Source organism: Poecile atricapillus, chromosome 1 (assembly GCF_030490865.1).
Source record: "Poecile atricapillus isolate bPoeAtr1 chromosome 1, bPoeAtr1.hap1, whole genome shotgun sequence".
NCBI classification, from domain to species: domain Eukaryota; kingdom Metazoa; phylum Chordata; class Aves; order Passeriformes; family Paridae; genus Poecile; species Poecile atricapillus.
In genome coordinates this window covers 173,606,199-173,623,223 of record NC_081249.1, presented here as the reverse complement: position 1 = coordinate 173,623,223, position 17,025 = coordinate 173,606,199, and the positions used below count along the sequence as shown (strand labels likewise).

The window sequence follows — 17,025 nt, the reverse complement described above, 5'->3', positions numbered from 1 at the left end:
CAACAATCATGTAAGACCCAGAAAATAAATATTTTTTTTTTCAATTGTAGAAAAGAAGACATCAGAGAGAGGCACAACACTAGTCCTCTAATAGATAAAGACTAGCAGCAGAGAGGAAGGGAATTGCTGCACATCCATTGCAAAAAGGTCAAGAAGTGGGATCAAAACACAGTAATGCAGCAGTATGCATCTTCTGATGGTTAACTGTTAGAACAGGTTATTGCAGCTAAGAAATTTTATCTGAGGATGTTTTTTAATCACCTCTTATGCAAGAAGCAGGCACTGTTTTTCCTTCCTTGTGGAATGGGATAAACTAGACAATCTCTGGATACCCCTTCTGACCTTGCTCTCTGTGATTCATGCACCAGGAGAGCCATGGGCAGGTGTTTCTTTGAGGATGACTGAGGAGCAAAAGCTGGGTGTGGGTAGCAGACACAGCATGGTTCAGCCAGTTTTGAAAAGGCTTCTCTGATCGGCTGTTTTCTGAAAACCCACAAAGAAAATAAACCACTAAGAGAGCAAGAATTTCACTTTTAAGAGAGTGCATTGTGTCCCAGGAGTGAGCTGAGCTATTTCTAATTATTTTTTTCCCAAGTGACCAGTTAACACCTCCACCCTCACACCAGGTGTTCCTGTTTTAAGCAGGGCTCACACACAGGTGGTGATGAGTTGGGAGTAACTCTCCAGGGCTGTGTTCAGTGGTTCTCCTTTACTTTATCGATGTTGCTGACCTTTAGTACCCAGCTGCACAAACTGTGTCCAACTGTCTTCTTGGGCCAGACTCAGCATATGCTTCTGCTGGCAGAAGACCAGGCCCCAAAAGCAGAAAGCATGCCAGACTGCAAAGTTAAAATGATAGGAAACCACCTCTTTTCTGCTCTAAAGCCCACAGAGACCAGTGCCAGATCAGAGCTGGGCAACCACCGAAATAGAAAAGGGTGCTGCCAAGATCTCAGCTCCTTTCCTGGCACAACTTCCTTAAGGCATAACTTTACTTTCCTAGTAGTAGTCAGGAAGGAAGACAAGTATAAGCACTACCTTATGCCTTCTCCACCTGGTCTTCTCTTGGGCTGTACAAGCAGCTCAATTCTAGCTAGGAGAAACCACTCCCAGGTCTTATACTGAATGATATTTTAATTCAGCATCTTTGCAGTTTAGATCATGTTTGCTTCCATGAAGACCAAGCACATGCATGTACATCCTTATTAATGACATTACACGAGCCAAACAAACCCAACAGGACTCTTCAGTCAAAGCCAAGGGACAAGATGTGTCTTTACCCTGCCAAGCCCAGAGCAAAACTGACCTTGCTCCAGTCAAGTTACACAAAGATGAGAGAAAGAAAATCCTCTGCTGGTTCTACCTCTGTTCTTGAGCAGTATTCTCCATCCATATCCTTAACCCTGGCCCAGAAGGCTTCACATGGAGAAGGAAGGAGAAAAATTAATTCTTCACAGCTGGTTCTGTCCTGCAATGCCTGCTCTCAAGGACAGGCAGCTGTAGCCTTTCTGGCCACAAAGGGAGGGTGAACTCCTACCCTGCCAATTTTCAGATGGATAGCATCCAAAATTATCTTCTTGCCTTTAACTTTCCCAAGTGGACACATTCTGGCCTGGGTGAGATGTATGTCCATATATCCATATACATACAGATAAATGACATTGCTGTACCTCTAAGGCACATGGATAAACCCCACCACTTCCTAGCTGCTGAGATCCTCCAGGGATATTTGATGCAAATGATTTAATAAGCATAATTCCAAATTATTTGCATGCAGGCATAACCTTAGCACAAGTGCATGTCTAGAGCACAAAATCTAAAATCCTGCCCCAGAGGGCTGGGAATGAGGAGGTGTGGGATGCCAGCACTCCACCCTGCCTGGGGCTGGCAGTGAGTGCATCCCTCCCCTGCCAGAGGGACCAATGTTCTCCAGTCCTGTCCCCTGTGCAGGATGAGTAACTGCTGGCTGCACGCTCAAACTCCAGTTAAAGTCAACCATGAGTTTTCTCAGCTTTATTTTCACCCCTCCGTCATGCACAGCCCCTGGTTCCCACTTGGTACCGTCATCAGGAGTTGCCAGAGAAAAGAGAAGGAGCAGCAGCAGGAAGCAAGGGAGCAGCAATGGGAGGATATTTACGGTTTTTTAATCTGGATCTTGGCAGCTCTTGTTTTGGTGAGGAGGGAGCAAAAGAAAGCACCTCAAAGCTTGTACTTAGCATAGAGAAATTTATATCAACTCCCTCTGAGCACTGGACAGGTACCTGCATGTATGGGACTGCATGGACAGCCCCGTGACCCAACACAAAGGCACAGGGACCCTTCTCTGGGGAAGGTGAGGGGACAAGGACCCTGCAGAAGGGAGGGAAAGGTCTTGCCCTCAGCCACTGGCAAAAGGATGGCTGCTGGCACAGGGTGCAGCCAGATGCAGGATGGCCGAGGGAGGCAGCGGCTTGGGTGACAGCAGGCTGGGCTGCAGGTGTGGGTGTAAGAGGAGACACTTGGCAGCCGGGGCCTCGAGCAGGCCTGGGAGCGTGCAGCTGATTGGGAATGAGTTATGGAGCCAGCCGCCTCCGGCATGCTTGCTCAGAGCTGGGGAAACCCGGTCCTGAGAGCTGTCCTGCAGCAGGGGCCCAGAGCCCACGAAATGCCGGAGGAAAAGGGAGAAAATCCTGCCCCTGCACTCCTGAATGCAGGTGTTTGGTGGCCTTTTGGAAGTGACCAAGACACCCAAAGGCTGCACAGAACATTCTGCTTTTCATCTCACCTAACTTCATCTCTCTCCAGAAGCCAGAAGGAGGCAGCCCTGGTGGGAAGGGAGGGACGGTGCCAGAGGCTGGACTGCCCTCCTTCAGGACTGGTCATGCACAGGTCATCTGATGCACATTGTCCAAGCTGCAAGGGATATCTCCTCTTAACCTTGCTCAGCATTCACCTCCAGATCTGGCCACTAGGCTGTTTTAAAGCGCAAATTTCATTTGCTAAGAAATATTCTTGCTGCATTACCTGAAAACCATCACTATCTGTGAGTAACTGTAATTAAACAGCTTTCCATACCTGGAGGAGAATAGAGTGAAATTCCACAGCACTCAAAATATAATAACCACAGCAAGAGAACTAAGGAGTTCAGGCTGAAAATGGGGCTGCAGCACTGAGAAGAATAAAATGAAAATTTCCCCAAGCAGAGAGAATGGCCGGAAATAGCTGCACCTTCCCTCTCTGCTCCTGTGAAGTCAGGTTACAGTGAGAAAAGGCATTTAAAATGGCACCAGAGTTTCTGAGTACCGTGGAATATTTACAAAGGCAAAACTAAAGCAAAAAGAAAAGAGCACACAGTGTGCTCAAGGTAACAAAGAAATTCTGCTATACAGCAGGTAACCGAGCTTGACTCTGTAGAGACTGAGCATATGCTGTAACTACTGGATCATCTTTCTTCTGTATTACATTTGCTTAGCTCAGTGATAAAAATATGTCTTCCTCCACAGGCATATTGACCGCATAGTGCTGAAGGTAGATTGTGAGGTTTTATGTTTGTTTATAATGATACATGCAAACAAAATACCTGTCTTGCAAAATATTTTGGCCGCCATCCACCACAAAATAATCTTTAGGCAGAAAGCTCATCTAAGAAACTCCTTCCCTTCAGCCACCAGAAAGAGTAATTAAAAAACTAAAAAGCATTTGCTTGTCCATTTGGAAGCTGGTGAGCCGCTCAGCTGGGCAAAGAACATGGGCTCAGTGGAGTTTCTGATTAACAAAATGCAGCAACTTTAATATGAGACCTCAGCCCACCATAACAACCCTCCCTCAGCCCTCCCCACTTTCCCTCTGACGCCTTCTAAAGGTGGTTATCCCAGAGGTTATCTTAACCAAAAAAATTCTTGAACGCAGTTATCTTGGGAGGAACAGTTTCAAAGAGAGGACACATAAAATAATTAAAAGCAATATGCACCTCTCCACTTCAGAGAGCTCCTGTTTTAGCTCCAGAGGGATGAGAGGGAAAGTAAGGGATGCTTCCTGGAGAGCAAGTAAGGTGAACCAGGACAGCAGAGGGGTAGGCTCAGGACAGTGGGGAAGATAGGAAACTGGAGCAGATTGTGGCAAGTGGGAGATGTGGTGGGGAAGGAGAAGCAGGTCTGTAGGTGGGGAAGCAGGAAAGCAAGGGGAGCGGGGCGGACAAGAGGATTTTGGAGAGCGGCTAGCCAGCTGGCACACACATAGCAGCTGCTGCTGTGTCAGCCTAGGAGAGTAGCTGCAGCTGCACGCTGGCCATGAATAGCAGAGGAGCAGCGTGCCGGCTGGCTGCTGGAGGGACGGGGGCAGCGGGGCGCTGAAAAGGCAGGGGAGGCTCTCTGAAAGCTTTTCTGCGCAGGGAAACTTGACAGCCCTTTGATTTCTGAGCTGTTTGTTCTCCAATTGTCCACTACGGTGGATGATCAGTACGAAAGAGTTAAATGGGGAGAGGGGGGAAGGGAGAGAAATAGTAGGAAAACTTCAGTCCTAAGTGCAGATCTGGGCTTTGATACTGTATCCATCGCATGCAGTTGTCTGCATGTATAGCCTTCATAGTTGTCAGCGGGGATCAAAATCACAGGGTGCTTAAACTGAAGGAGAAATCTCCGCGCGGTTACCCTCATATTTGTTTGAGCCACCACTGGAGGAGGACATGATCCACCACTTGGCCATCTGTTCTGTGTGCCGCACATGTCACTCTACAAGCCCTCCTGTGTGAGCCCTTGCGGGGCTGTGGGTTTACACACCCTTTGTGCCTCTCATGAGCGTGGGTGCGCACACCCCATGCACTATTCCACAGCCATATGTGGTTCTGCACAGCTGCGGGTGAGTGCACCCCAAACGCTCCTCTGGGGCCGTGGCTGTCCCCAGCTTCAGTGCTCCTCTGGAACCACGGGTGCATCCACCCCACGCACTCCTCTACAGCTGTGGCTACACACACCATGTAGTCTCTCACTAGCATAGATGATCCCATGCTCTGTTCTCCTCCATGGCTACATCTGCACATACCATACACCTACATGACTGCAGGCACAACCAACCAGTGCTGCCGTCCGTAACTGAGTGCACACTGTTCCTCCACAGCTGTAGGTGATCCCCCTGAGCCCTTCCCCACAGCTGTAGGTGATGCTCCTGAGCCCTTCCCCACAGCTGTAGGTGATCCCCATGAGCCCTTCCCCACAGCTGTAGGTGATCCCCATGAGCACTTCCCCACAGCTGTAGGTGATGCTCCTGAGCCCTTCCCCACAGCTGTAGGTGATCCCCGTGAGCACTTCCCCACAGCTGTAGGTGATCCCCATGAGCACTCCTTTAGAATTGTTGGTGACCCCACCCGGAGCACTCCTGCACAGCTGTAGGTGATTCCCCCCAGTACTCCTGTACAGCAGTACCAATTCCTGCATTACTGGGATGCTCCCACCCCAGGCATTCCCTGGTTGTATGTGCCCTTCCATGTCTGTCTGCACACTCCCTGGGCAGTTCCACACGAGCGTGGGCGCACACACCGCCTCCTCCAGGGCCGTACACGTCCCGAGGCTATTCCTCCAATGCCGTGGGATGGGTGTCCACCCCACAGCCACCGACACACGGGTGCACGCCCGCAGCTGTCCCGCATCTCTCATCCCTCTCCACCACCCGGCGCTGCCGGACCCCGCCGCGGTCAGGGCAGAGCGAGAAGCGCCCGCCGCCCTTTAAGAGCCGCGGCGGGAGCGGCTGTGGCCCCACCCGCCGGCCGCGGGGCCGGGCCGTCCCCCTCATTAATATGAAGGCGGCGGCCGCGGCGGCGAATGGGTAATGAAGCTGTCACTCCGGCACCTACTTGTTGGGTGTCCGCGGAGCCGAGGCGCACAGAGGGCGAGCGGAGCCCGCGGGAGGGGAGCGGCGGCGGAGCGCTCCGGGCGGCCCCGCCGGCAGCCCATGCCCTGCGCCCCCCGGCGCGCTGCGGGCGGCTCCCCCGCCGCCCATGCCGCGAGCGGCCGCCGGTCCGTGGCCGGTGGGCTCGGCGGGCTCCTCTGAGGCGGCGGCGCGGAGCAGCAGCGGGAGCAGGAGGCATGCGGGGCGCCGGCCGGCCGAGCCGGGCCCCCCGCGCCGCCGCGCTCGGCCTGGCGCTGCTCCTCGCCTCCTGCGTGCAGGTAGGGACGGGGCGCGGGGAGCTGCGCTCCGGCCGCGGGGCGCCGCGGCTCCCTTCTCTCTGCTCCCCTTGCACCTTGCTCCTTTCTTATTTATATTTGTGCCTATAATGCTATGTACGTGTGTGTATATATATGTACGCGTATGTATCTTGCCGCGGCGGGGTTAAACCCGCAGCCGGCGAAAGTTGTCGTGGGGAGCCGGAGACCCGCAGCACCGCGCTGCCGGTGCTGCCTCCGGCCGCGGTAGTAACGAGGCTGTCTCCCCTTCGGTCTTTATTTTTAGGTGTCCCGGTCCACGGGCTATTTCGAGCTGCAGCTTAACTCGGTGCGGAATGTAAACGGCGAGTTGTTCAATGGGGAATGCTGCGATGGCATGAAAAGCCCCGAGAACCTGGACTGCTCCCGGGACGAGTGCGACACTTATGTGAAAGTCTGCCTCAAGGAATATCAGGCCAAGATCACCCCGGTCGGACCCTGCAACTACGGTTTCGGATCTACCCCCGTTCTCGGTGGAAATATTTTCTATTTGAACAGCAACAAATACTCTCACCAAGGCAGAACCCCCGAGACGGGCAGGATTGTTATTCCTTTCCAGTTCGCGTGGCCGGTAGGTTTTTAATCGCGCTCTGGTTATCACCTCCTTTTTTTTGCGTGGTGTTCCCCCCGTGCCCGCTCCCGTCGGTGCTGCTCCCGCTCCCCCGTTACTGAGCGGGGCCAGCTGCCGGGGCGCTGCCTTGGGCGCGGCCGCCGCTTGAGGGGCTGCGGGGCACGGCCGGCTGCGCGGTGGGGGCCACCGCGGGCGGTGGCTGCTGCGGGAGCCTCCGGGGAGCGGCTGCGGGCCGGAGGCGCTCCCCGGGCCGCGAGAGGCTGAGAGCAGGGCAATGACAATAACGGGGAGCACCCCCGCTGTCCCCACCCGCGCAGCGGAGCCCGACGGCGCGGCCGCGGCGCGGGGCTGCCCCCGCCAGGGGGCGCTGGCGGCGGGCGCAGCGCGCGGGCCGGGGCGCGTGCCGCGGCTCGCGCGGGCCGGGGGCGGGGCGGGGCGCGCGCCGGGGGGTCCCAGCACCTGCGCGGGGCGGGGCCCCCGCACCTGGGCCGGGCCTCAGCCCCCGGCACCGCCCGCCATGGGCCGGGGCTGCCCCTCCGAGCCCGGCCTCAGCCTCCGGCACCGCCCGCCATGGGCCGGGGCTGCCCCTCCGAGCCCGGCCTCGGCCCCCGGCACCGCCCGCCATGGGCCGGGGCTGCCCCTCCGAGCCCGGCCTCGGCCCCCGGCACCGCCCGCCATGGGGCTGCAGCTGCCCCTTCGAGCCCGGCCTCAGCCCCCGGCACCGCCCGCCGTGGGGCTGCAGCTGCCCCTTCGAGCCCGGCCTCAGCCCCCGGCACCGCCCGCCGTGGGGCTGCAGCTGCCCCTCCGAGCCCGGCCTCAGCCCCCGGCACCGCCATGGGCCGGGATTCTGCGTGTCCGTGTGTGCGGGACCCCGCGGCCGCCCCCGCTGTGCTCTGCCTTCCGCTCCGCCGCTCGGGGGTTTCGGTGTTTTCCCTCCTCAGTCCCCGCCACCCTGTGCGCCGCACGCAGTGCTGCAGGTTGGAAGGGACCTTAGAGACCATCTCATTCCGACCCCGCTGCCGTGCGCAGGGACATCTTCCGCTAGCTAGGTTGCTCAAAACCCCATCCAGCCTGCTGTGCTGAGCCACTAAGCCTTCAGTGCTCCCACGGATGGGGCATTGGCGGGGGCTGCAGGCCGGTGCTAGCCCTTGTCCTTGGAGACTGGAAGCATCCTTCTGCTTTTGGGGGTGCTGGGTGTGGAGAGTGCCCGGCGCTGGGGAGCGGCAGGAGGGAGGGAAGGCTGGGCTCCCTGCCCGGCTGCAGGCAGGTAGGATCCTGCAGGGAGGTTCACAGCTGTTGCCTTCAGCCCTTCCAAGTGGGCCACGGGGTGGAAGCTGGCAAGTTGTGAGGTGCTGAGGAATGGGGATGGTGCAGTGCCCCAGCTTGGTGGGGAGATGCATTATCGGCAGCCTCGGTACCTGTGGATTGCGTTTGGCACCTGGTGACTAACAGATGAAATGGCCCTTACTGCACCTCTCAGACTGTAGCTCGCAGGATCTTGGTTACTTGGAGAATGCCTGCTAGGAATGGTTAGGGACAAAAATGCTTCATTTGCATTTCAAGCTAAAAGAAGCTAGTCTACAGAAATCATTTCACTTTCTGTGCTACCAGGGACCCTCCAACCTGATGCTTATGCCCCACAAATTAAGGACTGACTTAGTTTGCTGCAGTTAAATGTTTGAAAATAAAAAAGGTATAACTAATAAATTTTTTTACGCAGAGATACTTAAGTTCTGGTTGCCAGGTGGGGGGTATTTTGATGGCCTTTGTTGGTTCTGTGCCCTCTTGAACTTGGAAATGTTCCTTTTAATGGATATAGTCAATACCATAAACCCAGGGTATTGAGAACTGTGTTCTTAAGTTATAAGATCAAAGAGAAAATTAAGATTCTTTCTCCTCTTTATTGGCCATTTAATACGGACTTGATGAAATTGTAAACTCTTCAGTAGGAGATTTCAGTAATGTTAGCACCTCAGACTTTGTGTGTTATCTGCATGAGGAAGTAGAGGTAACTTAACTCATGCTTTTATTTTGCCAGTTTCTAGTATTGCTACTTGAAACACAAGGAGAGTTTGATAATCCTTGCACTGCAGGTCTCTAAGCCCAGGCTTCTTTGAATTTGTCTCCTGGAATAAGCACATTCTTACCTTGCAGCTGCCGGATATTGTTGTTCTGTGCTCACCCAGTCCTAAGTAAGGCCTGTTTGACCTGCCTGGTGCAGGTGAATTAACGCAGTGTCTCCAGCCCACACTGCCCTGTCTGCTGCTGTTTCTTGTACTGTTGCCTCCAGCGTTTTAAGGGAATCGAAATACTGGGGGTATTTCTTTTTTCCACCATTTTTTTCCTGCAGCTGTTGCAAGGCAGGCTGTAATTTATCTAAACAGTGCCACTGCAGTCTGGTGGATGGTTAGCTGATTTTTGGACAGTTTACTGAGTACTCTCCCAGCCCACCCAGAGTTCTAAAAATAACCTGTGGAGGTTTTACTTACAACAGTCTGTGGATGCATTTATGGAAAGAAGTCCCTTCTGTATGTTGTAGTTAGATCTTGAACCCTGTGTGTTCTATCTGTTGATGGGGAACACTGCATCTTTGTCAGAGTTGTGCATAAGCTGTGTAGACTTTGCAAGGAGAAGCTTAATTGTAGTGCTAGTTTATCACGAGGGGGTTTTTGAAGTAGATTGAGTTCCTGGGTTATGTTTCAACTCCCTGGGGTAATTTCAAAATTATTCTCAAATAGTGTCTTTTCTGTATTTAAGTTTGCAAATGAGAAACAACAATATGGGCATAGTCCTTTCATATGACTTTTGGTTTTGCTGTACAACAGTAATGAAGTTACTGTTTCTTTAATATAATGGGAAGGAGCAAGAGTAAAGAGCATTGGAAATTGTGTCTTTCACTTATGAAACAAATTTGCTTCGGTGTTTGCTGTGGGAAGAGGATTTACTTCAGTAGTTCTAACTTGAATTTTTAAGCTCCACTAATGGAAACCAACATGAGTATATGCAGACTTCTTGGTGGACCTCATCTGAATGATAACTCTGTCACTTAGAGACTATTGCTGGGGGTGGGGGGGAGTTCTTAAAGTCTGTGTGATACTACTAGTCCCAAGCTAGCAGTAGCTGTAAAGCAAATAATTTCTTGAAAAGTGATTTGTTTTGTTTTACTCATTTTCCTTTTTAATTTGATGAGGGAAAATTTTTCAGTTTGCACAACTGTCCCTTCTGTAAAGCTGCAGTACCAGAGTTCAGCAACTTCCAGTGTTTGAAACAGTGTCAGTTATCCAGCTTATTCCTATTTCCTGTCCTTTTTTTTTAATATCATTAGTCTGATCTCTGATTTGCAAGAGGGAGCTTGGGATAATGCCAGAAAGTTCTTAAAATTGCTACCTTGGGATACATCATCCACAGAAATCTGGCAGTGGGAGAGGCTGAGGAACAGTTAGAACAATACAGCTGTCTTCTTCACCCACCTACCTCACATTTTTTTCTTTGCCTCCTGCTGTAAAACTTGAAGCTTAATGCTTGTTTGAGATTGTTAACAAACAAATGATGCAATTAAAATTTATGTGCAACTTTAAAACAAAGAAGACAGAAGAATTCAAATAGCTTTGAAATGGATTCTGATCAGTTTAGTCTTGTCAGTCTTGAGCATTTTTTTCCCCCTAGCACAAAGCTGTTTGTCCAGACACTGAAGCTTCATGAATACCTGGCACATTAATATTTATCAATAGCCATTGGCAGAATTTTAGATTTGGGGTTAATTCAAGGTTGCTTCTGAAGATGGTGTTTTAACATTAGTTGTTCTGTGGGATGGGTTATGTGGAACCATTTCTTGTACTCCTTTGCAAGATGGCATGAAATGGAGTTGTGCGTGGTTTTTCCCTCCACCCTGTTCTTTCCCTCAGGGAATTCAGAGTTTTTCCTGTACCGTAAATATTGGTATGGCATCCATCACTTCAGTTAATTAGTCATATAGAGGAATTGTTCTGACTAGTTGTGGATGTTGAAATCATGTATTACAGTATGCATCATTAGCTCCTGTTTTTGAGATCCAGCTCTGACAGTGTACCTATGGATACTGTATACTCTGAACTCCTCAGGTGAACTTCAGCATTTAGAGTCTTGGAGATAAGTAGCAGAAACAAGCATTTTCACCTCTCCTTTGCTTGGTGCTTAGCTAGGCCTCTGTTACCAATCTGAAAGAGAGGTGGTAGAGGTTCAAGCAGCTCTTGCATATTGCTTGGATAAAGGGTGCCTTCCCCACTAGGATTAGGCAACTAACTGATTTTATTTCTAGGCACTATTTTAGTGGTTTTTCCTATTTAGAGTGTGGTTGTAGCACCTCTCTCTAACCTTCTGAAGTAATGTTAACTCTCAGGTTGATAAAAAATGTCTATAATTTTTATGTCCATGCTGTGTTTCATCTGTAGCAAACCATATGTGGGTCTCATACAGTACCTGGAGGGGTTCAGTCTTGCTCTGAAACATACAGAGGCGTGTAAACCGTCAAATATGTAAAGCTTTTGAGAGGATAGCTTGGCTGCAGCAGTAAATTTTACATTTCTTAGAAAGCAACCTGTACCCTCCCCTGCCAAAACCTGAGCAGGAATACTTGACCTTGCAGGTTTTATTGCTTAATGGGTACAGCATTCTGCCTAGCACTTTCACATGTTGTCTGGTTAACTGCAGGATTCTGCATCAAGCTCTCCCTGTCCTTTTAATCTGAGAGATGAAGGTGGTTAAGGCCCTGGAAGACATCTAGCCTTCAAGCTCATTATCTGGGATCCGTGGTGCCTCTAGGGAACTGGATAGCCTGGCTGTAGGAAATGCTCTTGTCTATTTTTGTTTGGCTGGTAGATCCACAGTTGGTCTACCTCCTGTCTCAACACAGCCATCACTGCTCTATGATCAGGATCTTGAGGCTTTGTAATGAAAATATCCTGGATTAGATTACTCTCTGCTCCCTTATAGAGTAAACATGCATCCTGTCATCTTGGATGACAAACCATTGGGACAGATATGCTTAAATTAGGTAGGTTAAAGTTAGGCCATTTAGCACTGGAAAAGGAACTTGTGCATGGCTGTACTAGAGGAACAGTAGGTATGTTTTTTCTTATGAAAAAGATTACAACTTGACAAATGAAACATCAGGGGAGACACACAGCAAACTTTACCTGTAATGAGTTGTTCTTTGTTCCATTGAAACTCCTTCTTAAAGAAAGTGCTTGCAAAAGCACATTTCCAAGCAAGACCTGAAGACGGAATAAGAAGTGAGAGCAAGATGTTATGCCAAAATATAAAATTCACCTGGTAGTAGTGGGCTGTAATGTACATGCATCACACCTTGTTAGCACAGGAAATCAGCATGGAAAAAATAATCTAGTTGGTAGCTAGATCATATTGATGATCTACATAAATGTTTAATATCTTATTTACCAGTAGCCTTTTTTCCCCCCGGTGAAAGGATTTGCTGACCATACTTGACTTTTCCTCCCCCAACTTGGCGTATGCTTACTACTTCTGCCTGGTGGGCTTGTCAGCAGACTCTGGGGCTCCTGTGGAACTGCCACACCAAAACATTTCTTATTTTTGCCAAAACACTGCATTCCTTGAGCTCATAAAGCCTTCTGCTTGTTGCAAATCATGAGCAAATACATTGTAACTCAGAAAGCATGCATCCACATTTCCTCACTTTTGGGAGGTAGATCATGGAAGTGACGTACTTTTACCTGCTCGGTAGTCTATTTGCCTTGAAGCCTTTTTGATCAGAAATGAAAGGTTGTGGAAATGGTTTATTATAAAATGATATCCCTTTGGTCTCAAGTGACACAAATGCAAAGGGTAATTTTCAGGTTTTGTTTTGCTCTTTCTTAAAAGAAGATAATGGGGTGATGTTTAGAGAGTGACTTCAGCAATACTGGGAAGTGACAACTCCAGTTGATTTCAATAGCAGCTGCAGGTGTCACCTCTAAAAAAGAACCAAGGCCTTAATGGTGACTACTTCAGAACTACTCTTTGAAAAAGGGATTTATTATTGGCATGCTGTGTGTGCCAGCAACTATTTGCAGCTTGCCCAGAATAGAAAGTCTAAAGACTTAAGTTTCATGTAACTATAGGAAATCGGTCTTCTAATTTTAAGCAGAAGTGCTCTTTGCACTCTTAATCTTTCATGCATTCATGTCACTAAATCTAGAATTTCTTATGTCTTTGAAATAAATATGCCTCAAAGGACAGTGTTCTGTTAACTATTTAAACTTTATACCTTGAAGTTCTGGGGGTTTTTTGAATGTCACAGAGATGGTCAGATAGTAAAGAACACTTCTATTTATACTCCTTGAAAGTTTCCTTAAATAAACATGTGCTTATTTATTGGGAACACTGAGGCTGAAGTCAAAACTTGCAGACAAAGTCCCTCACCTCCCAGCCACTGACAATGTGCTTGTACACCTCTTGTCAGCTTTCTAATCTTTATTCCAGAAGGTGCTCCAGCCAGCCTATCTTGAAATGCTACACTCCTAGCCACACAGCTGGTGTGGGCATTAAATCTTTGACTGAAAATGGAATAGGTATTAAAGTAGTCAGGATTACTCTTACATGAGAGGATGTGAGGTAGAAGCAGAGCATGTTTGATTCACTGCAGTGCAGTAGAGGCTTTGTAGCACTGTCTCTGGGCTGTTTAAAGATGTTCCAAATACTGTTTTCTCAACAAAAAAACTCTGCATAGGAGAGCTTTGCTGGAGACATGACCACTTGTAGCTTTAATCTTTAAACAATCAGTTTATCTTGGAACGTAGTTGGGGTGAAGTTGTAATTGGTTTTTGTTATATCAGACTTATGATATTTGTTCTAATTAGGCTGTGTTCCTATTGTATTTTAGGTGGCTTGAGTGATCCTCTGAGGTTCAAGTCTTAGTGTAGATGTTGAGGAGCTTTGTGTGGCAGAAGCTGCTTTCTGTGTTTGATGCTACTGCTTGTGTTTCTTGTGCAAATGCAGCTGGCTTTGAGAACTATTGGGAGTTCACTGTTTTTCAGCACAAAAGCTGCAAAAAATCAAGCTTTTGTCAAACAAATAATAATGTGGAACAACTACATTTTCTGGATTTAAAAAATGGCAAAAATGGTGTAGTAGATTTTTAGTATATTGGTTAATATGTATTTTGCCACAAAGCTTTTCTTGTATGAGAAGGAGATTTGAGAGAGATGTGTAAGGTAAATTGTGATTTTATTTTTTAGCCTTGGAAACTACTTTTGTCTTGTCCCTTGTGGGCCAGTAGCTGTCTGGCCTCTGTTGAGCAATACCTTTGAGTCACTTCATGTAGGTGAGATGAGTGAAATTCATCTTTTTTTGTGTAGTCTGACTCCTTCACTTGTTTTTCCTCTAGGTGTTGCTTTGTGTTGGCTCTGAAATACATGCTATGAACATACTTTAAAAACTACCCTAAGTTCATAAAGCAGCTATAATCACATTGTATACTTAGTCATCTGCAGGAGCTTTAGGTTACTGTGTGCCAGAAAGCTTCCCTCCCTGCTTTTCTGAAAGCAAGCCCAATGTTTTGTCAACTGTGGGTCCTGCTTGCGTTGCCTGATCTGCTTCAGAGCTGCTCAACCTGCTGAAGAGACCAGAAAGTGACCCTGCCTTTTCTGCCAGCACATTTGCTTTCGCTTTTTCCCCTCCAGTTCTAGCTGCAGCAATCCTCTGATCTGAAAGGAGCTTGAGAGCATCTGTTTGGAAGAACAGGGGCCGCTTCAAGGTGTGAGGAGTAAGGGTGTACTGGCAGTGCTTCTGACTCCTGGGTGCTTATCCATTTGTTTGCCTGAAGGAGAGCTGTGCTGTTCCTTAGCAGTAACTCCACCATTCCCTCCCTCTCTGCTCTGTGATAAACCTTTGATGGGCTTTTTGCTAGAAAGCTGCTCTGGCTTTGCTTGGTGGGTGTCTAAAAGAAGGGCAGCCTCTGGTCGGAGGTGACTGCTGGCAGTCGTGCTGTGTCCATTCAGTGCTTTTGAGCTGCTGAGCTCTCACAGGAGGTGGAAATAAAGCCTGACCACCCCAGCTTGCTCCTGCTCCCAAGGGCTGGGGAATGAACCAGTGTGGGTAGCTGAGAGCATTTCTGCCTGCTCATGTTAGACACCACTGACCTTCTGCCTCCCGTGGTGGGGCTCCCTTAGAGCTGCTCCTTCCCCTCTGTGCACCCAGGGAGACCTGTTGGGAGGGACAGAGCTGAGGAGAACAGTGTGATGGCTCTGCTGTAGATCACCTCGAGTCATGGAGGGATGGCCACCCCTGATGTAACCAGTCTTTTGGTGCCTTTGCTTACTGTACGAGAAAAAATATATAAATGATGGAATGCTGTCTTCAGCAGAGCCTGTCATGTGCCCATTGATACTACAGACAAGCAATGATGCTAGACTAGGACTGAACAGATGAGTTGATTTTTTGATTACTCCAGTGCTTTTGCTTTTCTTTTTTTTTTTCTGGTCTGATGGCCAGGCTCTGCTTGAAGATAGTTAATTTTAGAAATCCAGTGTGTGCAGTGTGTGTCCATTTCAACATCACCAAAAATTTAAATACCATTCATCTCTGAGAGAAATGCTTGCTATTTACCTGAAATGTCTCTACCGCTGGTTTTGATATTAACCATTTTTCTTGTAATCATATTTGGGGAATGATTTACAGCTACAAAATGTTGTTTAAGAGTTGAACTATACCTTATGCTCGTTTGTTAAACCATTCCCAAGGGTTTTCTTTGTAGTTGTAGCTAGCCTTTAATTTGTATATGAAGGAGAAAAATTAAATATTTATTTCATTATTACTGTTTCAGATGCTAAATAAAGTGGAAAAAGAATATTTAACTTGAGGATCTTCTGATAACAAGAACTCTGAGATGAATCATGTAGTAAGCCTGGATTTTATCTGGTTGCAATGACTGTTTGCTCCTCAATAGAAAGCTACATTAGATGGAAGGGGCAAGGCATTTCAAGGATAAATGACAATCTTAGTCTTACTTGATTAGAGCTTGCTGAGGTTGCTAAGAAACAGCCTAATAGTCCTTGAGTCACCAATTACATGCCCCTAGGACAGATGCACAGGTGCTCATTCTCTGAAGTTTTTTGTTGTTGTTGTTTTTTGGTTTGGGTTTGTTTTTTTGGGGGGGGGTTATTTTTTTAAAATCTGAGATAAGGCTGGAGTATTAGTACACAAACTGCAATCTGTTTACATCCTGCTTTGGGCTTGAAAGTCCTGGTTATATATATCTTGCTCCCAGCAGGATGTGTTCTGGTGGGCTTTGTTTAGTATGTTACAATTTGATTACTGCAACATCTAAATTATTGTTGCAGTGCCTTTTCTAGTTCCGCATAGTCCACTGTGTCTCTAGTCTCTCCAGTGCTTTCTAGTACTGTGAACATACCATCTTAATTATTTAAGCATATAATTTTCAAACTGGATAAACTGAACATTTTCAGATTTTTAGTGAATCTTAATACTGATGCAGTATCCTACAGTAGGTAGAAAAAATGTCCTTACCCCTTCATGCCAATTGGAGAGAATTATTGTATGAGCTAACAGTTAACTGAAGCATTAAATAGGGTTCTTTCCTGTTTTTTTTCTCCTTTTTTTTTTTTTCTTGAATATGTATGATTCTGTTTATAGCATTGCAAAGTTCAACAGTCTACTTTAAGACAGAATCCACACTTTTAATGTAATAGGTCTTGGATTCCAGCTGGAGAACTTAAGATCTAATTAGGGAGCTTGTTCATACTTGGAATACTTGATTGACACATACTTTTAGTAAGTTGAAAAATATATAAATAGCTTAATTATTGATCCTCAATTAATTTACTGAAGTAAAACTTGTTTAAGGTGTGCAGTTATTGATACTATTTAGTGTTCTTCCTACTGACTGAGGACAATTTTAACAGCACTAGTCTGGTAACGTGTGCTTAAAAGTTCTAGTTACTGTTCCTTTTATATATATATATATATATTTTTTTTAAAGATGGTGATTTTGATAGTTCTGACTTTTATGGTACAGTAACATGATTTTCCTTGTATCACAACATGGAATTTTTAATAATTTGTAATACTGTAACTGGCTGCATATAATCAGCAAAGTCTAAAAGTTAGACTATGCTTACTTGGACAGTTAAGGGCAGGTATATCCATGTGCTGCCCTCATTAATGACTGTTTTTTGCACAGCACAATGACCTGATAGCACCCCTGTGTTGGTTATAAACTGTTGTTTAAATCATATGTTTATATATAGGCCCAGCATATTTTAG

The 17,025-nt window shown here is 47.6% G+C and overlaps 1 protein-coding gene across 1 annotated transcript in view; it reads left to right on the top strand.

Annotated features, from left to right (window-relative positions):
* The first annotated feature begins 5,795 nt into the window (after positions 1-5,795).
* The window catches only part of JAG2 (jagged canonical Notch ligand 2), a 68,454-nt gene continuing 57,224 nt past the window's right edge, over positions 5,796-17,025 (top strand). The window contains exons 1-2 of the mRNA XM_058858921.1: positions 5,796-6,140; positions 6,424-6,747. Of these exons, the coding sequence (XP_058714904.1) occupies positions 5,796-6,140; positions 6,424-6,747 (669 nt within the window). The remainder of the gene's footprint in view (positions 6,141-6,423; positions 6,748-17,025) is intronic.